Below are 27,337 nucleotides of genomic sequence, written 5' to 3' on the forward strand. Positions count from 1 at the left end.
GGATGGGGAGAAATGGCTGGTTGGGCTTAGCCCTCCAGGGAGCCAGCTCCCCCACTGGCCCCAATAGGCATCTCTGTTGTCAAAATGCTATCCAGGGCATGGAGACCCCAGCCCATCCTGCCAGGGCCCAAAGCAGCAGCATTGCAGAGCCTCACGGAGTCCGAGGGCACCAACCCAGCAGAATATCTATGCCCATTCCTGCATTTGCACAACTTCCAGAATATATAAGACATAGGACATCCAGGTAAGGTTGGGTCCTCCCCCTCCTGGACCTCCCCCTCCCCTGTGATGGGACAGCAGAGGAGCCAAGGTCTACCCGAGGCCCCTGACCCCGGGCCAGGCACTGCTGCATGTTCCTGCCTTCTTCAGGACCCGACCCCCAAGGCCCCGCCCAGATCCCCACATGGGGCCGGCCACCCCCGCACCCCGAGCCCCCAGGCCCCCACCCAGACCCACCCAGGGGCAATGCAGCTGCCAGGCAGTGACCCATGGCCGCCGCCAAGACCTCCAAGGGGCCCCACTCACAACCGCCAGTAGTCCACCCCCCGAGGCAACTCAAGCACCTCCAGAGGGGGGCAACGGCCCCCCAGTCCCAGACACCCCCAGTGAACCCACCTCCAGGGAACATCCAGATACTCCAAACTCAGACCCTCCACCCCCCCACCCACATCATTCTGCAGGACAATATCAATGGTCCCCCATCGTCGCTATGTGATAGAACCGATCAAAGGAGCCCAGAAAGATTGATTTGAAGTGGAAGCAGAGGCTAAATCAAGTGTAATATGATCTAACAAAAGATTTCTATACTGGTTAATGCAGAGAGTTTCTCTATTTTTCCAATTCAAGAGGATAGTTTTCTTAGCAATGCATATGGCAGTCAGAACCACGTGAACCAAAGATGTTTCAATCGGGACATCGTCCAGGTTTCCCAGTAAACAAAGAGAGGGGGAAGTTGGGATATGACATTTCAGACATTTTGACAGATCATCACATACTCTACCCCAAAATTCCTGGACAGGTGGACAGGACCACAGTGCATGAATGTAATTGTCAGGAATGTTGTTTGTGCAGTGTGTACAGGTGTCAGATGACACAAACCCCATCTTGAACATCTGATGACCTGTTTAGTGTACTCTGTGTAGAATTTTGTACTGAATTAATTGTAAATTGGGGTGTCTGATAATTTTAAAAGTTTTTAAACAAGTCTGGGACCAGAAGTTCTGGTCAAAGCTAACTGATAGATCCACATTCCATTTTTCAATAGGATTGCAATTTTATCGTCTATTTTGGACAGTGTCTTATATACTTTAGACAGTAGCTTGGGGGGGTTGAGATTATAAAAGTCATATACCCTTGGTGGTGTTTGCAATTCTATTTTATAGAGCTTAAATTTTTGTTTGACTACAGATTTAATTTGGTGATATTCTAAAAAGCTATTCCAAATTCGGAGACTATTCGATTAAATGGGATGAAGTCCAATCCCTCATATATGTGTTCCAGGTATAGGATCCCTTTATTTTTCCAGTCTGGAAGGTTCATCATTTGGTTATTTTGCAAAATGTCAGGATTGTTCCAGATAGGTGTGCGTCTGCATGGTACTAGTGAAGACTCTTGTCATTTTTAGATACTCCCACCATACTGTCAGAGAGGTGCTGATACTAATACTTTTGAAGCTTTCATGTTTTCTTATGCTTGAGCTAATAAATGGTAAGCCTGAAAGCTCTATCGTATTGCAAAGTGTCTGTTCTATATCTAACCAGGACTCATCTAGTGGTTTATCTTGCAACCATCTTGGTATATATTGCAGCCTGTTGGCTAAGAAATAATAATAAAAGTTGGGTAAATCCAGTCCTCCTCTGTCTTTGGTCTTCTGAAGCGTTTTAAGCTAATTCGTTGAGGTTTATCCTGCCAAAGGAATTTAGTAATTGAGGAGTCCAGAGATGTAAACCAGTCAGCTGGTGGTTTGTTTGGGATCATCGAAAATAAGTAATTTATTCTGGGTAAGACCATCATTTTAATTGTAGCAACCCTCCCCATGAGTGATATCGGTAAGGATTTCCATCTTGCAAGATCATCTTCCACTTTCTTTAAAAGTGGGATGTAGTTTAGTTTGGTTAGATCTGCCAGCTTGGGAGAGACATTAATTCCCATGTATGTGATATTCCCTGACTCCAATTGTGTATTAAGCAAATTGACAAAAGAGAAATTAATTGGTAGAACTGTGGATTTTAACCAGTTTATAGAGTAATCTGAAACTCTTGAAAAAGAGTATCAGTTCTATTGAATGGGAGAGAGAGGATTGAGAATTCTGGAGAAAGAGTAAAACATCATCTGCATAAAGACTGATCCTATGTTCTATTTTCTTACACTCTATCCCTTTAATATCTGTTGTTTGCCTAATTGCTGCCGCTAGTGGTTCGATAAAAATAGCAAACAGTGAGGGGGAGAGTGAGCATCCCTGCCTGGTCCCCCTCTGAAGACAGAAGCTAGCTGATATTTGGTTGTTTGTCCTGACACGTGCTGTTGGTGAACTGTATAATGTTTGTAGCCAGTTTATGAAGAAGTTCCCAAAACCAAATTTATGTAAATTTGCAAATAAGAACTTCCAGTTAACTCTATCAAAAGCCTTTTCTGCATCTAGAGATAATATACTAGTTTCTATGTTTCTACTGTAAGAGAAATCTATCAAATTAAGTAATCTACGCGAGTTTGTGGATGACTGTCTACCCTTAATGAATTCTATCAGCACTTTGATATGATGCAGACATCACCGTTTAATGAGTGTATATGTAAGTTCTTGTATATAGCACATTTTACTGAGGCACAAAGTAAACATATTTTTAAAACAATACAGTATTATTATCAATTTAGTAACAAACTTACATGCAAACACAGATGATAAAATTTGTTAAGAAACTGCAAGGATTGAGATAATTTTAGCTTCAATGGATGAAGAAATCGATCCAAAATCTTGTTGACGTCAGCTCTAATATGTGGTTCTAAATTCAAGTCGAATTAGATATTTTTCAAGCCAATTTTACATCTGAGGCTTTCTGACAGAAATTATATTTAACTGGATACGATTTTCCCACTTTTGGGGGAATTTAAAGGCCGTCAATAAAATGCATCAAGAGAGAATATGAAGTGTGCCTGGAGCAGAACCCTGAGGGACACCGAAGGTGAGTCACACCATTACCAGAGGAGTATTTTGAAACTTTTCAGTTTGTATTTTACCTGTGAAATATGGCTCTCTCTAGAATAGTGATCTAAAGTTGGGTCTTATTTTAAGGATGCACCAATTGGTGACTCTAATCAGCTGATTTCCAACTTTACCAAGTTCATTTTTTATTTAATTTGTTGTGATGTAGTCATTTCTAGTCTTGGGCTAAGTTATAGCTCCTTTAATAATTTGTTGTAATCCTGTCTTCAACGTGATGGATATTAATGAGAGAGCTTTGGTTTAAAAAGCCCTTTTCACAGCTGACATTTTGACATGAAAGAGTAAAGAAAGCACAGGGGTATTATTGAGCACAACATTCCACCTTTGCATCTGTACAAGCTATTTAATCCATAAAACTGCTAAAAAACTTCCTGTGAGTGGAATGCAGCCCTCGATGATACACCTGTGCTTCCCCTCATCTTTCAGCCTACCTTTTTTTTTAGCATAAAGCTAATTAAAGTTTACTGGTAAATGTTTAAAATAACTAGAGAAAGTACAAGAGTTAAATATTTCACTATGAATGGACTCTAAAGTCATAAAAGGCAAAACAATGCATTATTTGTTGTTAATTACTTTTCTTAAAAGCTGAAATCGGCGTAAACGTAAATTGGCAGGTCAGAGTTTGACAAACTATCCAAAATTGAAAATCAGTCCATCCAGTAATTAACATTACTTGGTATATATGGTGTGTGCGCGCGCGCGTGCGTGCGTGCGTGCGTGTGTGTGTGTGTGTGTGTGTGTGTGTGTGTGTGTGTGTGTGTGTCTTTCTCTCTCTCCCTCTCTGCTCTGTCTTCTTGATCCCCAGTGAGTCGTGGAGGATGGCTGCTTAAGCCGGGCGTACACTGTGCAACTTTTTCACTTTTTTGAGCCGATTTTCCAGTCGTGCGAGAAGCCACGACATCGGGGCGAGTTTTGCGCCGAGCGGTCGTGTAGTGTACAGGGGGTTACGAGAGGCGATTAACACCACGTGACCAGCCGCCGATCAGCAGTCGTGAGGTCGCAGGGACTTCTGGTGTGTTTAATATTTCGCTCGTTCCTCGTGAGGGTATCGCACTGTTGAAGCGGCGCTGCGAGCAGCTGCGAGCAGCTGCGAGCAGCTACGATCCAAAAAAGTATCAGAACCGCTCACGGCGCATGCGCAATCCTGCGTCAACGCCGGTCGCTCGCTATTTCCCTAATAACACACGTTGTTCGTTTTTGTTTCTACACGTTTTTTTTACTCACAAAGATTGTCAAGAAAGCGTGTTTGTCGTGTTCATGTCAAATTAAACTGATCACAAAACACAGATTCACTTTCTTTATTTCGTTTTCCTCATCCAACCCCCATAAATCCCTGTGTGTCCTCCTGCAGCACTCCCGAAGGACAACAGGCAAAACAAAAAAGTCTGACGTGTTGAGTAAAAACTGCTATTTTTAGCATATTTTTTAGGGCCGACGTGTTGCTACCAGATGTACAGTGTGAGCAGTCAGGTCGCATGCGAGAACTGGGTCGTACAGTGTGAGCACACGACTCGTGAGATCTGCTCTGCGAGGAAGTCGTACAGTTTGAGCTGAAGCTGAACGCTGCGAGTGGAAAAAGTCGCACAGTGTACGCTCGGCTTTATACTGAGCCAGAATCCTCTGGAGGAATCTTCCTGGTAAAAGGGAGTTTTCCTCTCCACAGTCGCTATTTGCTTGCTTAGTATGAGGATTGCTGTAAAGTCACTGACACCAGTCAGTGACTCGATGCAATATTCTGGGTTCCTTATATAGGAAACTTTTTTCTGATTGGCTTAATGAACTGACCTGTATTAGAATGTTTACTGTGTGAAGTGCCTTGAAACGACTCTTGTCGTGATTTGGCGCTATTTAAATAAACTTGAATTGAATTGAATTTAAATGTACTTCATCTGCAAATGCAAAGTTTGTTGTCTACAATGTTGAACAAAAAATGATTTGTGGAGTTTCAGAAGATCATATAAACAATGTGCTATTTCTCCTCTGATGGGTTTCATATTTGTAGGTCAGATGCAGGTCACACCAAAGATTCAACAAAGACTCTCCTTTGGACTCTGTGCAATTGTATCATTATTTAACTAAGTGAAAAGCGCCAGACTTCAGTGAACGCTCCATGGGTTACCACCTTTTATCATATTTCTCTCATTCTCTCTGATCATCTCAGAGCCAAAGACAACACACAATACATCTTCAGCAATGAGAAACACATGTTACTGGTGTGAGTTAATTTTTCGGGTTAAAAAACAGTAACCTTAGTAGTGTGCAACCCATGCAGCGGAACAGACGTGTCTTTTGTGGCTACAGAACAGCTTCAGATTGCTGTGAGTGCAACAACCCCACTCTCAGATATGATAAGTGGTAAGCCTCTGAGACAAACCAGGGGCCTTTCGTTTCGGAGGTGCTCTTCTGTGTCTGCGGTTGAATTATTGTCTCATTTTGCAATTAGAGAAGATGTTAACAAAACAGCCTGTTTCATGTCTGCAAATCAACAACGCCTGTTTTTCAGCTTTGAACGTCACTTTTCTAGAGCTCCATGAGATCACGATGAGTCTGTCTTTACTTGTATTTTCCAAGTTGCCATGTGTGCTGACATGATTATGAACGTCATATTTACAGTTCTGCTATCCTGAAAGCCAAAAAGCTTCAGTTTCACAGTGTTGATTTCTGGAAATTACTTCAGATTACTGGATGCTATATAATTTTTTATTTAAAGACGGCAAAAAAGTCATGAACGTATAAAGCCAGTTTATGACACCAAAGATCCCGGTACCCAGGTCCCCCTTCATGTGCCACCTAGCTTCCAGTACACCCAATCTTTACTTCTCTCCCTGCAGAAGGTGAGCCAACACAGAGGTAGCCCCACAATAAGGAACTCAACCACAAAGGTTTTGCTTCCCACTAAACAATCTGAGTGAGTTGCTGCCTTCATCTCTGGAGGTGTTGGATGTTTTGCCAAAGCTTTATTGGATCTGATCAATAGTCTTTCATATGTCCTTACAAACTTCTATGTTGCCATCAGACTTAGCCTCAGCATCTACCTCTGTTGCTCACTACATACCCCTCCAGTACATGTCTACTGCCTCTACCAATCATTGGACCAGCCATGTCTTGTATACATCCTTTTTCAGTGGAGCGGCTCCCTTAAACCATTTGTGAACACCAAGGATTCCCACCACAGCGTGTGCAAGGAGCGTTGTCACTGCAGCTTGCCTAAGCAATCTCAACAATTAGAGTGGAATGACGTTCATTCTGACTCAGTGCCCCCCCCCCCCCCCCCCCCCACACTGCCATTGGGACAAGGTCAAAGCTCAGTCAAGAGGTGGGAGTTCAAGACCATCTTGACAGATTCTACCACTAGGTGTTCCCAGCAGATACTCACTGTATGTTTGGGCATATCTGGTCTACATGATATCTTCCCCCTGCTTTCAGATCCAACCAGGTGGTGAAGAGTCTTCTCCTTCCTTTACCTGAATGTCCAAAGCATTTGGTAACAGGTTGGATGACATTAGCATGTGGAGACAGTTTGAAAGACAGCTGTAGATTCCACCCCATGACTGAGATCTGTCGATGGGTCATGGCCTGACTATATTTACATGTTTATGATGGCTTGCCAGGCTAAAAAGTCAGTCGGTCAACCTGTGACCTAGGCAGCCCTGTCACAATACCAAAAATCAAATGTTGTCTTCCTAGTGGCAGAAATGCGACTCTCTCAGAAGCCCAGTAAAACTTCAACCCTAACCCTCTCTGCCTGACAGGGCATGTGCGATGTCCTAATACTCAGTTTTCGTGCCCTGGGATCAGTCTGTCAAAGCTCGTACCTTGGCCTGCTACCTGATTCACTCAGCACTAGACCCTTCATGCTCCTTGTGCATACGACGACGAGTCTACAGGTGGATAAGCCAATCTAACAGGTTCAGGGTGGCCCCATTGGTAAAACTCGGTAACCAAGATTTTCCAGGGATTCTCTTACGATGAAACATTTTCTTCAGTGTTAAGAATCACACTGGATAAACCAAGCCTCGGTATCTTAAAGCCTCGGTAGAGCTGCTGGTTTTCAAGCACATTACCATTTTTTATCTCATCTTTGAAGCATCAACAGCCATGAGACGACAGAAGCATGCAGGCTGATGCTCTGTTTTGATTATCTCAACAACAGTCATTAAAACGTTCATGTAACTAAAGTCTAATTTATGTTGAAAATGCACAAGAAAAAAAGGCCTCAGACAGGAAGTCATTTACAGAGAAGATGGATGAGAGGCACGATAAATGTTTCTGTTTAGCTTCATAGTTCCAGAAGGGGACAGGATGTGCTGCTATGTGTGTTTTAAACCTTTGAAAGGAAGCCGTGTTTACTTTATTCCCTGGAATTAACTATATTAATGTGATAAAAAACAGTGGCCAAGAATAATAACATACTGTTGATTTTTTTATCCCAATTTTTCCTTTTTGAAATGTAATCAGTTCATTTTGTCACTGCTTTGGGTCTTATTAGTCCCACTTATATAAATCACATCAGAAAATGGGGGATTTTCCTTTTTACTCCAACATAAATACGAGGTCATCATTGAGCTCAAGCTACTTGTCAGCCATTTCTTACCGAGACCATTTGATTAAGTCACAATTTAGATGTTTATTTAATTCTGTTCACTTTTAGATTTTATTAAGGAAATTATAACTGCTTGTCAAATAAATACAGGTTTGTTCAGGAAGCTATCGACAACAGGTAAAATAGTAATTACTAATAACTTAGCCAAGAAACATTTTTAAAGTTGTGGCTTTACTGATGACTGCAAGTTGGATACAGTTTTATAAAACATGTGTAAACTCTTGACAGAAACCATAACTTCCAGGTGATACGTCAGTACGATCTTTATTTTAAAGGACAAGGGATCAAGCTATAAATACTCCCTGGTGCTTTGGAGGTGCCCACATTTGAAAGCACGTCCCACGCTCCCCGTTTCCTCGCAGCCCACCATGGCGGTCCAGTTTTGACTGACTCCAGCAGCTTTACGTGGCTAATTTATCCCCGTCCTTTCCCTTTTAAAACGTCGCAGTTGCTATGATGAGTGAGGGGAAGTGGGGGACTGGGACAGAGGTGGTGGAGTTCATGTAGGATTAAAATAAAAATAAAAGCCTTATGGCGCTTGCCTGTGAGTGTTTAAGTAAAGCTGCTAAAACATTTGCTAATGGGGAAAGCTGGATGCTGAGAATATATGAGCGGCAGTTTGAGGAAGCAGTAAATGTCACTATTGATTGTTAATTACTCTGCGTGTCGCCCCCGTGGGCTGCAGCATTCCAGCTCAGGTGGGACAACATTGTGGTTTCTGGCTTTCTCATTATGTCACTATAAAAGGTTCAGAGACTTACTATGAAATATGACACTATAATAGTCATAGTTACCATTCAAAGTGAGACACATTGCCCCGTTTGCACCCATCTAACGTCCTCCTTATCAATAATAAATAGTCTGTAGCTTTGTGTCTACTCCAGCCAGACGAAAAATTTTCAAGAACTGACAGATTGCCCCCAAATTCATCATCTCTAAATGGTTTAGCTGCTTTATTTTGGTGTTCTCACTTCTGCTGCTGGACCATAACAAGATAGATGTTTATTCAGTTTGGTTTTTCCATTTTTTTAAATTTGTTATAGGCATTAGAAGGTTTTAGAACTGTGTGAAATTTTTCTTTAGAAAGAAGTTCCAGTCCAATCCTACTTATTTAGGAATGAATGCCTTGTAAGTTGTACTCAGGGGGAAAAAAACTCAAATGCCCCTATTAGAGGATGTAGAAGTAAGCCAGAGGAGAAAGTAGCTTTAGACAGCAGGTTTTAGAGTCCTAATTCCTGACACTTGCCTCTGATTGGCTAACAGCAACACAACTCTACCACTGACTCTATTTGCTTTGCAACATTGATGTTTAATCCCCATAAATAACACAAGCCTGAAGGAGTTCTGCTGTGTGGTGAAGTTGCTAATGCTAACAGTTAGCTTCTACTAGTCGAGACGTTGTCTTCTGTTTCCTGGATGCTAAACCAACGACAGTCTTCCTCGTTATGTGTCAAGTTGGGTGAGTCCATGAATGTTAAGTGACAGTGTGACGTAGATCTGTTATGAATCTGAAGTGTTTTTCCATCTATTTTAAATCAGAAGCTAATGCAAGAGATAGGTGTAGAAGACCATTTTCATGTCCAGCCTGTATGTTAAACTCAGAGTGAAAGACCATTTTTAAAAATGAGTAAAACAATGGTTTATTTAAAGGTGCTTTATGTAGAAATGAAGTAAAGATGACATCCTGTGGTAAAATGTGGTTACTGCAACCCCTTTAAACAACTCTGGAGGTTTTTGCCAACCGTCGTCAAATTACCATTGTCAGTGCTGCAGTATTAGCTCACAAGAGACACGGCAACCACACACTCACTGAGGGTAAACAGTGGTTACATCCCCCTTCCTTTGTTTTGAAACGACAAAAACTGACTATCACCGCAGCCAGCTGGATACGTTTCAGCATTACCTTCCTTCCAAAATGACAGAAACATTAGACTCTTTTGGGATTTTCTCACTCTAAAATTCTCACTATATTCTTACATACTGCACTGTAGTGATGTGACGTTCACGAACGAATCGAATCTTTTGAACGGGTTTTCAAAGTAAATGATGAGAGCCGAGTCCCTGCAGAGAGCCGTTCATCTTAACAAAACCTCCCTGGAAGTCGGTCAAACTCACCCGCTCAAGCCCCACCCACTGCTGTGACGGTCGTAGGAGGAGGAACCATAGATATGTATATAAACACGTGATTATAGATAACCAATCCCGTGCGCCCTCACGGACACCGCAGGAAGACGTTGCTCTTGATTACCCCCCCCCCCCCCCCACACACACACACACACACACACTCTTGGCTTCACTTCGTTCAAAGGAGCCAGCTTTGAGGTAAACGACCGACTAATGAACGGCTCCATGAAAGAGCTATAAATCCCATCACTACTGCACTTTTAACACAAGTAAAAAAATACAATCCAGAATAAATAGATAAAAGACAAATATTAAAAAATCACTCGGAAAACAGATAAAAACAACACAAAACAGCCCTATAAAAATGGGTAAAGGCTACACATCAATAAACTAAGACTTCCACAATTTATTCAATGACTAAAACAGATCATCTTTGTTCCTTAAAAATTAAAACACAAATTTAGACATTTTTACTGGCTTTTCTACCATTTCTCTCACTTTATCTCAATGATGTCACAAATACAAGAGCTCCTGATGGGCTTGAGAAACACAGTTTCCATCCTCTTTCTTACTTCCAGCCGTCATGAGGTGAGATGCTGGCTAAACTCTGATCTGGTCACCAGTCCAAGGCCACCTTAAGTCAGACATCCACCTGGGCTCAATGGAGGATCACCCATTAAATTAGCTTGCATGTTTTTGGACTATGGGAGAATACGGCAGGGAAAAGGCGGGAATGAAACCAAGGACTTTTGCTCTAACGCAGCAGTGGCAACCAACTGCTTCACTTGGCTAAGTGCTCAACATTCATGTAGAATATGTATCTTTTCTGCAGATTAGTACAAATTAAGTTTAATGGATGAATTTTCCTTGTTGCCACCTGAAAGTACATTGCTCTATTTCCTGCACACAAATTACTGACAGCAAATACTGAAATAACTTCAAAAATGCAACTATCCAACGGAACACCTCTCCTACACAATCAGAATGATAGAATAATTGTGCCACAATACATAATAAAAACATATTTGGTAATTATTTTTAAAGCTTGTCTTTAAACTGCTTGTTTTAGGTTCCTTCCATCTGGCCTGAATTCATTTTCACCGGTCGTCAGAGTTACATCTTTATTTTAATCCCTCGTTCTCTGGGTTGGGGAAGTGTCCTTGATTTTCAGCTGCATCTCGTAAAAATCCTGATCCTGGTAAAACATTTAATGCTGTGACCCAGTAAGCTTTTTAAACAATGACTTTGGTGTAAATCATGACTGGAACACATGTAGGCCGTCTGTGGGGGAGGCGGGAGGCTAACCCTCTTGGATCATGTCAAGTCTGCGTGGGAACCACCGTTTCAGCCTCTCCAGTGCATCTTAATGTCAGCTCCAGGTAACTTTAGCTTCATTTGACTTTCACTCTGAGAACTCTGGGACTGTTAACTCAGGTCGTCACTTAACGTGGCAAACATTTAAACATTTAGTCAAACATAAAGAAGTAGACTTGGAAGAAGTTAAACCGTTGGGCATGAGAGAGCTTTTCTAGCCTTGTTTGATGCTACATTTAGTCTTGTTTCTCAAACTTTGAGCCAAAAGCTGAAGGCATCTTATTCCTACTCCATTGTTTCTGCAAACACTTATAGTTGCCTTCAGGTCAATGTTACTTAATCATTTAAAGAAAACCTTTAACTAATGGCACCAGCTAGCTGTAGCACTTCCTGTGTAGCTGGGAACATTTTCTGAAGGAATGTCAAATTATGTTTGCCAGAATTAGCAAAACTTACAACATTGGACAATATTTGTATGAATCACAACAAAATTAGAACTTGTAGTGGGATCCAGGATTCAATTTTATTATACAGATTGTCTTTCCTTTGCTTTTTTAAAGCCACAGTGTATCAGCCTGGCAAGCCGTCCTATAGATATGAATATATATTCTGGCCACAACCCATATGTAGATCCCGGCCCATGACTGTTGTTTTTTCAGACCGTCTCTACATGCTATCGAACAACAAATAACGGGACATACTCGCCTCTACAGATGTCACTCAATGGGGCAGTCCACCACACACTATTGAAGAACACAAATACATCCTTTTTCTACCTAAAGGGTTTAAAGCTGCTTTCTGGAGTTTTCCCATTTCAGAAATGATGTATGATTTTTGAGAAATCTGTAAAAGTGATTGTCTCATCATGTAATGTGATAAAATGTAAGCAATACGACTTTTTTATTTTTCTTGCTAAGCACATCCTCTGCCCCGCAGAGCTCCGTGCAATAGGAAACTGAGCGCCCACCAGAACTAACCAATAGCGTTAGACTACTGCTTAGATGCTTCAAATTTAAGGAATACCTCAGCTGATGCAGAGTTGATTAACTTTTTACGGACAAGTAAGTCTCTAAAATATAAATCTATGAGAACACAACTACATGACAATAATACTCGTGAAATAACATGTTTCAGCTCTGTTTGTCAGCTACAGAATGTGTGTGATATGCTTGTCAGCCACTAGATGGTGCCATCGGATAAGAGAAATACTCCAGAAAGAAGCTTTAAGTACCTCAATCTGCTCTTGACTCAAAGAAAAGCCCATGTCTAAATAGTCCAGAGTTGTTGCCAAAGCCGTTTCTAAGGAGCCATCGCCATCTTTACTTTGCTCATTTGCAGTAACATCCTGTCCCCCAAACTGAGAGTGCTGCCATTGGCCAGCCACCAAGCTGGCTGGGGCTGCGGAGGTTCCAGTGGAGCGTGGCTAGATCATTTAGCTTTGGCTACTGACAGTCTAGGTTTTAGGCTAACGGTGTGTTATATTTATACTTGTTTACTGTCAAATTCTGTGTATGCCATTCCTAAACTTTTCCTGTTGCTGTAATTTTTTTCTCACCAAGGTATATTCTAAATGTTTGTATCAGCTTGAAATTTTACATTTTTATCAAGGATGACTGATATTATTGTTCTACTATTAATATCACCTGATATTGGTATTAAAATGTAATATTGGAAAATATTGACATCGATTTTCAGTCTTTTAATGACCCAACACTTACATAATATACACATATTATACATCAAGCCATCTACTTTCCTCTCTCGAAATGTCTAAAATATGACAGATCTGATATTTTAGTTTATTTGGCACAAGTTGTGAAGAAGAAATTTGCTCTGTGTACTGAACGTACGCTGTCCACACAGCACCTAGCTACATGTAGCTAACAGCTAACAAAAGGCTAAAACAATAACAAGAATCTTCACCCATGATTTTCTTTTCTGAAGGTCTTTATAAATGTTTCATCATCGTAGATGCAATACACAGAAAAAAGGAAAAACATTACTGACTAATACACACATCTTAGCGTTGCACTTAGGGAGAATGAGATTCAGCTGCTGTTGGAGACAAAATAAGCATGGCACTTTTTCTATTACTAATTTTAAAGTAGTTGCCATTTTGCACAGATAATGTTTAAGCATGCATGGTGGAAGATACATGATGTTAGTAACCTAAAGGATTTTTATCATGGGGACACAGCATTTATCGGTATTGGTTTATATTGGTATCGTAAATTAAGAGTCAGACAATATCAGGAAAATAATGTCAGTAAAACAGCAAATATCGAGCATCCCTTTTTTATCATTTTTTTAAAGCTGTCCCGTCCTGGCTGTAGAAGCAGACAGAATGGTTGACACAGGTGCCATTACATGCTAGAGCAGTTTTACTCTACAGCACAGGTGTCAGTCTCCGGTTCTCGAGGGCCGCTATCCTACATGTTTTATTGTTTTCCCTGTTTTGACCCACCGGATTTCAGTCAGCAGGTTATTAACAGGCTTCTGGAGAGCCTGATGAGCTGCTGCACAGGTGATTCAACCACTGAATCAAGTGTGTTGGAGCAGTGAAACCACTAAAACATGCTGGCTCCTGGCCGTCCAGGCTGGGAATTTAATACCCCTGCTGTAAGTGGCCCTCAGGTACTTTGGCCATGCCTGTTTTAGACTGTATTTCTGCTTCAACACAACAGGGGCCTCATTTATCAAGCTTGCTTACGCACAAAACGGGGTCGGAAAACTGCGAAAGCAACTTTCCACGCAAACTTTGGGATTTATTAAAGAAAACTTAGTGGAAAATGTGCGCAACTTTAAGTAGACTAAGGACCTGGCTTACGCACATTTTGGGCATGGAGAGCACCTGCAGTGCTGCTGCTGAGAAGGATAAAATTATGAAAATCTGCAGCATTATCACTTGTACCGCTTTGTTTTCACACACAACAAGACCCCACACATGCACGTGCACACACACACACACATGCGCGCATACTCATACACACACGCACACGCACACGCACACAGCCTGAAGTGCAGAATACGGAATGCAGAATATCAGCAGGGGGACAGATTGAGACAGAATGTCATGCATCTGTGACAGTGTGTGTCCTGTCACCGTGAGCCGATTGATCATACGCCCTGGCTACTTGGACAAGGGAGATTTCCTTTTGGCTGACTGGTTAGTGCGCAAGACTTTCACCTGGGAGTCTGGAGATCGAATCCTGATTGGACCATTTTTTTATATCCACCACAGATCTCTCTGAAGAATTCACAACATTGACGACTTCAGCAACGCTGTGCCACTCCGTGGATTTTCTCTTGTTTTGCAAAAGTACTTCCTTTCATTTCTCCACCTCACCCACAAGTACCTCAACTTCTGCTCATGAAATAGCGCTTCCTTGATATGCGGTCGTGGTTGAAATGCTGCAACAAGCCGGCTTATGTATATACTGTACATAAGGCACTTTGCATTGACCATTTATGGCAGTAAGTGGGCGTGGTGAGGGCGGGATGTGACTAAAAAGAAGCTGAGACACTTTCTCGTTAGTCTCTGATTTATGAAGCGGAGATTGCGTGCAGCTGTGCGTACTCCATGTTTGATAGATCACAAACCTTATTGGCGTGAGTACTTTTTTTTTTGAGTACGGTTTTAATAAGGATTCTACACAATGTTTGATAAATGAGACCCCTGGTGATTATCTGGTATCTACAGATGGTAATCCGATAATCCAACCATTGAGTTGGTTGTGTTGGAGCAGGAAAACATTAAACCCTGCGGGATAGTGGCTCTAGAGATGGGATTGGACACCACCGCTCTATGTTAAACACCAGCATCATCCCCCAACAGCTAACTGACACTTAAGTCCCACACAAACTAACAGGTTAGCCACATTTACTTTGAAGAGAAAACTTAAGTAAACTGTAAAGGAAAATGACCGTCATCTGGATAAACATTGTTTCAGTTGACCTCAAATTAAAGAGCTTTAGACCATCTGACTAAACAGGGGGTTTGTTCACAACCTGTGTATCCTCTGACATCTGCTCTCAGCTCTTAGAGATCAGTTTGGAGTTTGGATGTTTTTGTAGCTGATGACCAACCCACTATGGTCCTGGGTGATAAAAGGGAGAATATTCACTGGAGCAGTCACTTTAGCAGATCCTCTGCACAGTCTAGCTCTCCAGCAGCCTGATTACTTCACCTTCCTTGCTGTAGGAAAGAAAAACCAACAGATTATGTTGTGTCATATTTTTTCTCACCTCATCATCATCCTGGATTATTTGTGTTGTGCTAAAGAACCGAGTCCATGCTGCTGTCAATCAGACAGTGTTAATTTCCTCCCTGGATGTTTGGTTTTAAACTTGGGCCACACCACCCATACCATAATTTATTTTCTGTAGTCATACATTTGCAAATGTGAGAAGGATTTCCTCTGAAAGTAAACATCAGAAGGTTTTGGATTAAGACAAGCAGGGGTTGTATGACCTGCTTGTGAAAATGGCCATGTCCTTCACTGCCGACACCGCAAGAAACGTCAATGTTAAGTCAAAAGTTGTGTGCTCAAGTATGTTTTTGAAACTTCCCCTATTTGCACATTTAGCATACACCCTCCTGGAGTAGCTCTAACAGACTGAGCATTGTACTGTCAGCAGCAGGGTATGGGTATAGGTTTTAAAAATATAATTGGATTGGTTGACACTGTCACACATTCCTCACAATCTTTACTGAATAGAACAGTTATTTATTCATTTATTTATTGTTGGTGTAGAATTTACTTTATGAACTTTTTTTTATTGTTTGGTCTGAATTCCTCAATAAAAGACTTATAAGACCCATCCAGGAGCACCGGAAGTTTGGCGCCAAACAGCTACTGCAAAGAAAAAAACACCCCTGTCTGCTTCTGTTATACAGAAAAGGAACCATGATATCCTATGCAGGCAATTTGGAAAAGGTTTTGGTGGAGCTAAAGCTAAAAGTCTCATTGATACTCATCTGTACACAATTATAGTGGTATTGGTTACAAGTAACCAATTACAACCATGTGTATAAAGAAATACATTTGAACATACAAGATGCAAGGTAAGAAGTGATTAACACCTGGAGAAAAGGATTGTAATTGTATTTTCTAGTCCAGAAAATGTTCTTTTTGTTCCATAGAGGGGGTGAGGCTTAAATTACATACTGCAGCCAGCCAATAGTGAGCAATCATTTTGTTTTGCATTCTTTATTTTAAATATCCTGTTTCAAGTAGAGTTTTTGCATTCAGTCATGCATAATTTTAACTTAGGCCAGTTGCAACTTCTGCAATACCATAAGCCATATTGGAGCACATGTTTATTATTATTAGAATTTTTATAACACCAAATTACAGCAAGATAAACCTCAGTCTTGTCTGGATTGAAGAGCAGAAAGTTTTGAGTCATCCAGCTTTTTTCTGTCAAGACAAGCCTGTAACCGATTAGGTTCATCAGGGTTTATGGATAAATATAACTGAGTATCGTCAGCATAAGAGAGGAAGTTTATCCCATGCTGTTTAACCCCCAGAGACCCATGGTTGTAATATTACAACATCAGATTTAAGTCTACAAAAATAAACCTTCCCCATTTTTTTTCTTTTTGAAACCACATTTACATTGCTAATAGGTCCTATTGTTCAGTTCTGCAACACTATTGGCTGTTAAAATGTGTAAATAGGCCCGTTTATCTGGCCTCCTAGAATAACATGTGAAAGGTTAAAAAAAAGATTTTGCAGTTGCTTTCTAAATTTGGGTCTCTGGGGGTTAATGATTTTACCAATTGGAAGCATATATGTTTATATGGTAAAAACAATGGGTCCAAGCATTGAACCCTGTAGTACCCCACAAGTAACCCTATAGCAGTGCATCTCAATCCCAGTCCTCAGGACTCCCTGCTGTACATGTTTTCCATGGTATCCTTTCAAACACCAGTGTTTCCCTGATACCACACACACCTGACCTAAATGATTGAGTGATTAAAAGGCATCTGCACACTCATTGTCTTCCTGAGGAGGCAATGCAATGCAAATGCAAATCAGGTGTGCTGAAACAGAGACATGGAAAACATGCAGGACAGGGAGTCCTGAGGACGGGACTTTGGGAAACACTGCCCTAGAGTTTGAAGATTTTTCATTTACTTGAAAACTGAAATCAAACCAGTCTAGTGCTGTTCCTTTGATCCCTACAACATGTTCAAGTCTTTGTAAGAGAATATTGGGTTTATTTATTTAGCAGATGTTTTTACTCAAAGAAACGCACAAACATCACCAAACATCTTACCAGTGATTTGTAACAGTAGTTAGAGGTTTTTAGTCCCACACATTTTGCAATTTTTTTTACCCATTAAGAGCATTTAAGTTTTAAGGTGTCTGATTTCTAGCTAATACCTGTTTTTGGCACATGTGAAGGAACTTTGTGCTCCAGAATGCAACCTAGCATTCTGAAAACAAGCTCATAGGACAGAAACCTTTCAGACAAAGTGCAAAAGTCTGGTGATTTCCCTTCCTTATAGTGAAAGAACATTATGGTGTAAAGCTCGGTGAATGTGCAGATCAGTGAATGTTGGTGTTATATTTTGGGAACTACCTTTCAACCTAATTTAGGTTACATTTCTCAGTGACCAAACTAACATCATGAAAAGTAACAGCACTTATTAGTTTTGTGCATTGGCAAGAATCTAGCGATACGATATGCGATCACAATACAGGGAGATGATACGATATATCCTAAAAGCCAGATGTTATTAACAATTTTTAATACTGGGCCCAATCAGGCCAGATTCTTCCAAGACACATCCAGTGCCAGATGTAGTTGTTTTGGGAGATTGAAGACGGTCGAAAGTGCTGCCACCTAGCAGCTGGAGTTAGAATTGCACCACACAAAAACAAAGCAGTAACATTTCTGAATAAAAGATGCTCTGCTTTTAAATATCACTTCAGTTTCATAACACAAAATATCGTGATATTTCAGTGTATCAACATTGTCTCACGTTTCTAGCACTCAGGCTAGCATAACAAGTACAGAAAGGTGCTTGCACACAACCCAATGTATATAATTATTTGCACAAATGATCAGAATGGATCATAATATGTGTGTACTATGGGCAAAGGGGACTAAAGGCTGCTGGGTTTGCGCTCAGTCCTTTCAGTAATTTATGCAGTTTATCTCGTTGGTTTGCTGATTATGACAGAGACCTTGTCTCAGACATTTATGTTGGTACAACCACATTCTTTATAATCATTATCCAATATATTCAATCTATTGATGGGTAGAATGACTCAAGAGAATAATATACCTTGGAAAACCTGGAAATCCAGGTGGTGTATAGTAAATTCCCTCAGTTCCAGGAGCTGTTAATTGTGAATAGTATTTTTAAAATGATTATTATTGGTCTTTTTCCCCTAACAGGCAGAGGATTCAGTCCCTCTAGGGTTCACCTGGTTTATTCCCAACCTTCACACCATAAATGTTCTCTCTGGCTCAAAGTGCCAGATGTTATGAAAGGACCTATTGAAGTAGACCTTCACCTCAAATGGAACGGGAAATAAGTCTGATAGCTTCAGTGACCAGAGCATGATATTTGATTTACATAGGACTCTCACACATAACTCCATGATGGAGACAAAAACACTCCGGATTTGTAGACAGAGTCATGATGCCAAATCCATCATTTCCCGTGCATTGATATGGATGCCTGTTTGTGAAGAAACCACAATATGATTGTTTTTGGATAAAAGAAACAAAACGAGAGAGAAAGCAAACTGAAAGATTTTTTTTAAAAGAGCAGGAATGTGAGACCGAAATCTTAGATGATTTAAAAAGAAGCGGAAAGAAGAAAATTGGTGTATAGCTGAGCCATTATTCCCACTGTCTGACAGAAAACGTGTGAAGTTACGAAGCTGCAGCTCAACCAGCTCCTTGTTTGGATTAGCACGCTTGACTGAGACCTTTTTGGCCTATTTACTGATTGGCTGTGTGTGTGCCAGAACCAAGGCGTTGTGTAGCCCGGATCACCCCCCAGCTCTATGCACAGCACACACACACTCAGTCCCCTCCCTCCATCCAGTTCCACATGTTAACTCCTGAGGAAGAGCTGCAGAAAGTCAGAAAGGAGACTGCCGGTGGTGCAGGCAGGGCGCAGAGTGAGGGAGGGCAACAGGCACCGGACTTGGAAACAGACCTGGGAACAGCGAGGCATCATGGAATTCTCATCTTGGAAGCTTCTGCTGACAGCTCTTCTTATTCTGGTACAAAAAGGGTTTAGTTGTTTAATTTCTTCACTTAACTTTTCTCCAAACTTCCAAATGCGTTTTATGAGCTTTTTCAGCTGAACTGTTAAAAATAAATGTGTTTTTTGCATCTGCAAAAAGAAAAACGTCATTCACCTCAGCTATTTTTAGATCCATGTGTGCAAGTAGCGTATATTTTCCTGCTCTTAGGGCTCCCCATTACATTACAGGGACTTCCTTGTGGTGTGACAGTTACTTGTGTAGCTCGTGACAAAGGATTCAGCAGATGTGTGGATATCGTATGTCTCTCTCTGACTAAAAAAGGATATGGTTTGTATATTTACCCCGTCTGCAGGAGAAGGCACCAGCGTCAGGTTTCCTTTTGCTTGTTGAGGAGTTTTCCATCTTTAAGGGGAAAGTCTCAGCTGCTGACAGGTGTCTCAATTAAAGCCTGTCTGTCACAGTGTAACATATAGTGGACACTGTGCTTTACAAACAGTTTAAAACCGTCTTCGAAGCGGTCTTCATCAAACTGTTAGTAAATAAAAGAATAATTTAGGTCTTTTCAGGAATTTAACTAGGGTTTTAATGTCACAGTTAATGTCACAAAAAAGTTTTTCTTTTGTGTAAACCATATAAAGGCATCATGTAAAGATTTTTAATATGGATCTTCATTCAAGCATAGGCATACCTACAAAACACACAGTCTCCATTAAGAAATGTAGGCTCCCATAACAGCTCTTCTCTGCTTTTATAGCAGTGCTTTATGCCCATTATGTACGTGAATGATTTATGAAGTTAAAAATTAAGTGTAATTAGTAGGTGAATGTGTGTGTGTTCAAGCTAATTAAGTGTTAAAAGTATATTCTGATTATTTTCCTACGTAGGGCAGATTTTAGGCATATTTGTGATTGTTTTTTATTCCAGTTTGATAAGAAGTGATTTTGGTTTCCTAATTTACACTTTCATAAGTTTAATTTACTTCTAACCAGTACAACACTGCCACCTGCTGAGCAGTGTCTGCACTCTCCTTAAATCGCGATCTCTGTAAGTTTTAGGCTTTACCCTAACCCTAAAACCCAAAAAGTTATGCAAGAAATAGTTTAGCTTTGAAGACAAAGCCTAATGGATATCGGTGTTAACATTTCTTTCATTATTCATTCAACGTAAACAGCCATAGCCTGTTGGGATAGAAAACTCTCATGAAGTGAACAAACATCCTGTTAAATAGTGTGCCCAAAGGGAAGCTTTCTGCATGTGTTGATGCTCTTATTTTGAAGTCATTCTGCAGCTTTCATTGTGTTTTTGGCTAAAGATGATAAATAAAGCCAGCATTTTCCAACTCATTAGGTCTGTCATGGTTTGGGGCAAGAGTCTAACCCAAGACATGCAGAATCAGTACAGGACAATGGCTGAAGGAAAAATAACAATATTTTATTAAAGAACGTTAACTAAGGACACACTGGAAGTCCAGCGGGTGAAGGAACGAGAAGGCAGTGTCTAGAGGGGAGAACAACAGAGGTGAGTCCTGGGAGATGTAGTCCAGAAGGGGAATAATGAGTGGGGACTTATGGAGGTCGAGGAGACTAGGCGAGTAAGGGTAGGTAGTGAGCCAGGGGTTTGTCCAAGAGGAAGATTTGGAGCTGGAGAGAGAGCGGAGGGTTGATGGAGAGCGAGAGGTCCGGACGGGTGGATGGCTGAATGAAGAGGAGCCGGTGTGGAGTCCTATGGATTCAGCGTGGGATTTTCTTATGCGAAGCAAAACCTGAGGTAGGTTGTTCAAAAACATCCAAGAGTTACGAGAGTTCCAAAAAGTCACACAATACACTAGGAGACCTAGAGACGAGTACAATTGGCTAGAATCTACCAGTCAGTAGCAATCATCTCGTGTCGAGTAGTGTTCACTATCCTCCTTGAGTATCTAACTCGCTGATTAGCTGACGAGATGCAGCTGCCGCTCCCTCTCCTGCAAACAGAACACTCTGAGATGGTGAAGATGGGAAGAGTACTCACCCCGGCTTATGACAGTGCCCCCTTCCCCCCCCCCCCCCCCTCGGCATCCCAGCCGAAGCAGACTCGAACTCCCAGATCAGGGACTGACCCTCAATGAAAGACAGAGGAACCCAGGACCGTTCCTCAGGACCGTACCCCTCCCAGTCCACTAGGCACTGGATACCATGACCACGGCGACGTGAGTCCAGGATCCAATTAACAGTATACACCAGCCCACCCTTGTACAGGCGAGCCGGAGGAGGGGGCGCAGGTGCAGGACAGAGGGGACTGGAGACCAAGGGCTTGACCAAGGATACATGAAAAACAGGATGCACACGAAGGGAGCTGGGAAGGTCCAAACGAACAGTGGAGGGAGTAGGGACATCGAGGATCCTAAAGGGACCAATGAATCGTGGGGATAACTTGCGGGTGGTGGCTTTAAGAGGGATGTCCTCAGAGGACAACCAGACACTTTGCCCAGGAGCATAGTCCGGAGCCGGTCGCCGCCGACGGTCTGCCAACAGTTTGTTTTTGAGGACAGTACGGTCCAACGCCGTCCTGGTGGTGGACCAGCCACGTCTGGCACCACGGAGGAATTGTGGAATGGAGGAGTAGACTGATGACTGCTGGGGAAAGAGTGAAGGTTGATAACTGAGGGAGGATTCAAAAGGAGACTGACCTGTAGCAGAGGATACGTGGCTTTTATGTGCGTACTCCACCCATGGTAGATGGGTACTCCAGGAGGAAAGGTGTGAAGAACAGACGCAGTGCCGCATGGCCCCCAGTTCCTGGTTCATGCTCTCACACTGTCCATTTGTCTGAGGATGATGACCAGAGGTGGGCGCCACCTGGGCCCCTAGAGTCTCTGCAAACTCCTTCCAGACTCTGGAAAGGAACTGCAGGCCTCGATCCGATAGGATCTCCTCAGGAATTCCATGCAGGCGAGAAACGTGTTTTATAAGAAGTTACGCTGTGACTGAGGAGGAGGGAAGAGATTTTAAGGGAACCAGGTAACAAGCCTTAGAGAAACGGTCTTCTATGGTGAGTATGATGGTGAAGCCGTGAGAATTAGGTAACCCACAAACAAAGTCTAGAGCGATGTGAGACCAGGGGCGAGAGGGAATGGGTAGAGGGTGTAACAAACCTGCTGGAGCACGATGATTTCCCTTCTGCTGGGAGCAGATGTGACAGCCTGAAACATAACTCTTAATATCTCTATAGATAGATGGCAACCAAATGCACTGTCTGATGAGGGCCACAGTACGACCCACTCCTGGATGTAAGGCAGACTTGCCGGTATGAGCTCAGTGGATTACCTTGCTCCTCATTGACGGGCGTGTGTACAATCTTCCTGGAGGACAGTTGCTAGGATCGGGGTCCGCCTTGAGGGCTTCCAGCACTTGGTCCCTGACTTCCCAGGTAACCCCTCCTATAACACATGCTGGGGGTAGGATTGTGGAGGGTTCTGTGTCCAGATCAGGGGCGTACTGTCAGGAGAGAGCGTCTGGCTTGGTGTTCTTAGAACCTGGGCGATAGGAGATTTGGAAGTTAAAATGGGAAAAGAAAAGGGACCACCTATATTGGCGTGGATTGAGCCGTTTTGCCCCTCTTAGGTAAACCAGGTTCTTATGGTCCATCCAAATGATGAATGGTCTCTCAGCTCCCTCCAGCCAATGTCTCCACTCCTCGATAGCCAGCTTAACAGCAAGCAGTTCGCGGTCCCCCACATCGTATCTGCTCTCTGCAGGGGTCAGACGACGGGAAAAAAAAGGCACATGGGTGGAGGCATTGATCCATTACCGAGATCTAGGACAGCACAGCTCCCACCCCAGTGTCCGAGGCATCCACCTCTAGGGTGAACTGACGTAGTGGGTCAGCTCGGTAAAGCATGGGAGCATTTGTAAAATTCCTCTTCAGAGTCTGGAAAGCGGCATCTGCATATGGGGGCCACAAAAAGGGTTTGTTCACAGAGGTTAGGTTGGTTAGCGGCGCTGCTGTCTGGTTGTAGTTCCTGATGAACCTGCTATAAAAATTAGCAAACCCCAGGAACTTCTGTAACTGCTTTTGTGTGGAAGGCGTGGGCCATTCCGTGACTGCTTGCACTTTTTCAGGATCCGCCTTCAACCACCCGCTCTCAATGATGAACCCCAAGAATTTCACAGTGGGGACTTGAAACTCACACTTCTCGGCCTTGGTGTACAGTCTGTTCTCTAGTAGGCGCTGTAACACAGCCCTCACGTGATGGGTATGCTGTTCCTTAGTCTTAGAAAAAATCAGTATGTCATCTAAGTACAGTTACAAACTTGTTGATGTAATCACCCAACACTGAGTTCACTAGTGACTGAAACACTGCGGGGGCATTCGTTAACCCAAACGGCATTACCAGGTACTCGAAATGGCCAAGGGGTGTCTTGAACACCATCTTCCACTCATCCCCCTCTCTTATTCTCACCAGATGATAGGCGTTCCTTAGGTCCAACCGACTGAATATGGAGGTGTCCTGAATAGGCTCAAAAGTGGAGGAAAGTAACGGCAGAGGATACTTATGTTTTACAGTGATCTGGTTCAAACCTCTATAATCGATGCAGAGCCTGAGTGACCCCTCTTTCTTGGGAACGAAGAACCCCGCTCGCAGAGGAGACGAGGATGGTCGTATGGTTCCATCGTCTAGCCAGTCTCGAATGTAATGGGTTCGACACACGGGAGGCAACATCGCCTCTCCATTCATTTTCAATGAGACATGCATGACAAAGCGATAATCACGGGTCTCCCTACTACCAAGCGAAACGCGAAAAACGTGCGTGTGAAATTTTGCGCTCGTGCACGTGTCGTGCACAGGCGACCCAGCGACACGATCCAAGAAAGTTGAAACATTTTCAATTTTTCATCGCTGTCGCTCGGATGAGGACCAATCAACGGAGGTTTCATTCACTGACCAATGAGCGGACAGGATGCTCCGTACACCTCTGAGCAAACATGGAGGAGAAGTTGATTAATATTATGTTTTATATAGTAAAATCACAAGTAAGATTTCACATAACTCTAACAGCACCTTGTGAAACATCATCTCTACCACTTAATTAACTCTGAACTGCTTAAACAACCTTAGTTCCTTTCAACCTGACACAGCCAAGCAAAACAACGGAAGTTTCGATTTCGCCATGGAACAGAGCATGTAGACGGCTTTGCCGCTGGCCGCTACCGCGGATCACCTCCCGTGTGTCAGGTAATGAAAGTGACAGCGACAAATTTCGCTGATCGCGGTCGTTTGTCGCCTCCCGTGTGTCGAGCCCATAATGCTCCATGCTTTCTCCTTCAGGCTTGGAGAGGTGATAAAGATGGCTAGACGGCAAAGGGGCTCCTGGTAGCAGATCAATAGCACAGTTGAAGGGCCTGTGAGGTGGTAAAGAAGGTGCACGGTCTTTGCTAAATACTTGCTTAAGGGCATGGAAAGCAGGAGGCACAGCAGAGAGGTCTATGTTCTCTGTTGGAGGGGTTGTGGGCCCACAGGTGGTCAGAGAGGCAGAACGTAGACATCGTTGGGAGCACTCCGGACTCCAACCTATGATTCCATTTTTGTTTGTTTTTTTAAAACACAGGAAAGGGTTTTCATTACCTCGCTGACGTACGTTTCGTTTGCTGACTGCAAAACATCCTCAGAGCTGACGCTGATGGTGGCGTGCGTCACTTCCTACGATCTTGTTTTCCCTCCAGTCTAGCATGGGGTTGTGGCGAACCAACCAGGAATGACTAAGCACCAACGGCGACTGAGGAGAAGGGAACACGTAAAAAACCTGGGACTCAGTGTGGTTACCTGACACCATAAGACGGAGGGGAACAGTCTGGTGGGTGATGGTGGAGAGGTTTTGGTTGTCCAGAGAGGAGACTGAGAGAGGAGTGGTCAGCCGGTTGGTGGGAATCCTCCATTCAGCCACCAGTTGGGGGTCCAGCAGGGACTGCTCACAGCCCGAGTCCAGAAGGGTCTTGAGTTGGATCTGCCTTGAGTTAAAAAGCATAGAGCACGGGAAAGAGCACCAAGAACTAACAGTCGGAGTTAGCACCCACCAGCAGTCCCGGTCTTACTGGCGGGCTCTGCCTTTTAACAGAGCCGAGCAGTTATTGGCAAAATGTCTAAATACACCACAGTACAAGCAAAAGTCAGACCTTAATCGATGCTTTCTCTCCTCCTGAGAGAGTTGAGTCCTACCCATCTGCATGGGTTCCTCTGTTGATGTGGAGTCTGCTGCGGAGCACCCTCTAGCTCCTGGAAACCGTTCCTGAGAAGATGACACACTCGGTCCCGGTTCTTGTCGTCTCAACTCGAGGTGACGTTTATCGATGGAGATGGCCAGTCTGATGAGCTCCTCCAACGAGCCGGGTTTGGGGCCCAGGGCCAACTGGTTCCTAACCCGATCGTTCAGGGCCTCGGTGAAGGCTGCGATGAGAGCGTCCTCGTTCCAGGTCGTCCGGGCCGCCAGGATGCGAAACTCCACCGCCATGTCTGCCACCGATTTCCTGCCTTGCGAGAGAGTCCACAGCTTCTTCCTGATGTCCGAGCTGGACTTGAAGCTTCCAAAAGTCAATTTAAAAATCGGCTAAAACATCGCTAAAGGGTCCATGTAAAAAAGCGTCATTGTGGCTCTTAGCCTCTGCCTACCTTAGCGCTTTCCCTCGCAAAACCCCAACTATGTAGGAAATCTTTGCGGAGTCAGAACTTCCTAAGTATGGCACAATATGAAATTCCAGGGCAACAAAATGAAGTACAGAAAAAGGTGAACATTTTTACCCTGCCTTTCATTATCGCTGTTACATGACAATGCCACACAAACCATATTGGGACCCATTTTCCCCGCTAGAACACCTAGCATGTAGCTAACATGAATATCAGATTCTGCCAACAAAATGGCTCTAAAACAATTCATATGTAAATGTTTTGCATATTTATAGCAAAATCTAATTTTTCAGCTGCTTCAGTGCTGCAACAACATTATATAATAAGAAATGATTATACCTTGTGTTTTACAGCGTTGTTAAAGCTTCAGATTATTAAAAATGCATTGTTTCAGCTGTGAGATTAGTCGATGGGATCAACGAAAAAGAACGTTTCTCTCAGACTCCATGGAAACGTTAAGAGAATTCACAAGAAGTGGCTTTCAATTGGTTTTGTGACTGGCATATTTTTGTGAGTTTAGAAAAGAAGCAGATGAGACAGCGTGTCCGACAATTTTGTTTTTCACCTGACAATATTAGAATATGTCCGTAATGTCTTAGATGTTTTTACAAACAATGTATACTTAATACTCCTGGACAGGGTATGAATTACACAGAGGCTTGTGGGGGAGCCCAGTTATAGGGGCTCAAAACACGGGAAGCGACAAACGATGGCGATCAGCGAAATTCGTCGCTGTCGCTTTTATTACCTGACACACGGGAGGCGACCCGCGGCCAGCGGCAAAGCCGTCTACACGTTCTGTTCCATGACGAAACCGAAACTTCCGTTGTTTTGATTGGCTGTGTCAGGTTGGAGGGAATTAAGGTTATTTAAGAGGTTCAGAGTTAAAAAAGTGGTAGAGATGATGTTTCACAAGGTGCTGCTAGAGTTATGTGAAATCTTACTTCTGATTTTACTACATAAAACATAATAATAATCAACTTCTCCTTCATGTTTGCTAGGAGATTTACGGAGCATCCTGTCCGCTCATTGGTCAGTGAATGAAACCTCCGTTGATTGGTCCTCGTCCGAGCGACAGCGATGAAAAGTTGAAAATGTTTCAACTTTCTGGGATCGCGTCGCTGGGTCGCCTGTGCACGACACATGCACGAGCGCAAAATTTCACACGCACGTTTTTCGCA

The 27,337-nt window shown here is 42.8% G+C and overlaps 1 protein-coding gene across 4 annotated transcripts in view; it reads left to right on the forward strand.

The window, feature by feature from the left end:
- The window catches only part of adamtsl3 (ADAMTS-like 3), a 193,177-nt gene that overhangs the window by 101,168 nt on the left and 64,672 nt on the right, over positions 1–27,337 (forward strand). The window contains exon 1 of one of the 4 annotated variants that reach the window (XM_015946511.3): positions 6,500–19,510. The exons of the other annotated variants lie outside the window; for them this stretch is intronic. Coding sequence (XP_015801997.3) covers positions 19,463–19,510 — 48 coding nt within the window. The 5' untranslated portion in view covers positions 6,500–19,462. Of the gene's footprint in view, positions 1–6,499; positions 19,511–27,337 lie in introns of those variants that run through there. 4 annotated transcript variants of the gene reach the window in all.

This window comes from Nothobranchius furzeri, chromosome 2 (genome assembly GCF_043380555.1).
Source record: "Nothobranchius furzeri strain GRZ-AD chromosome 2, NfurGRZ-RIMD1, whole genome shotgun sequence".
Taxonomy (NCBI): domain Eukaryota; kingdom Metazoa; phylum Chordata; class Actinopteri; order Cyprinodontiformes; family Nothobranchiidae; genus Nothobranchius; species Nothobranchius furzeri.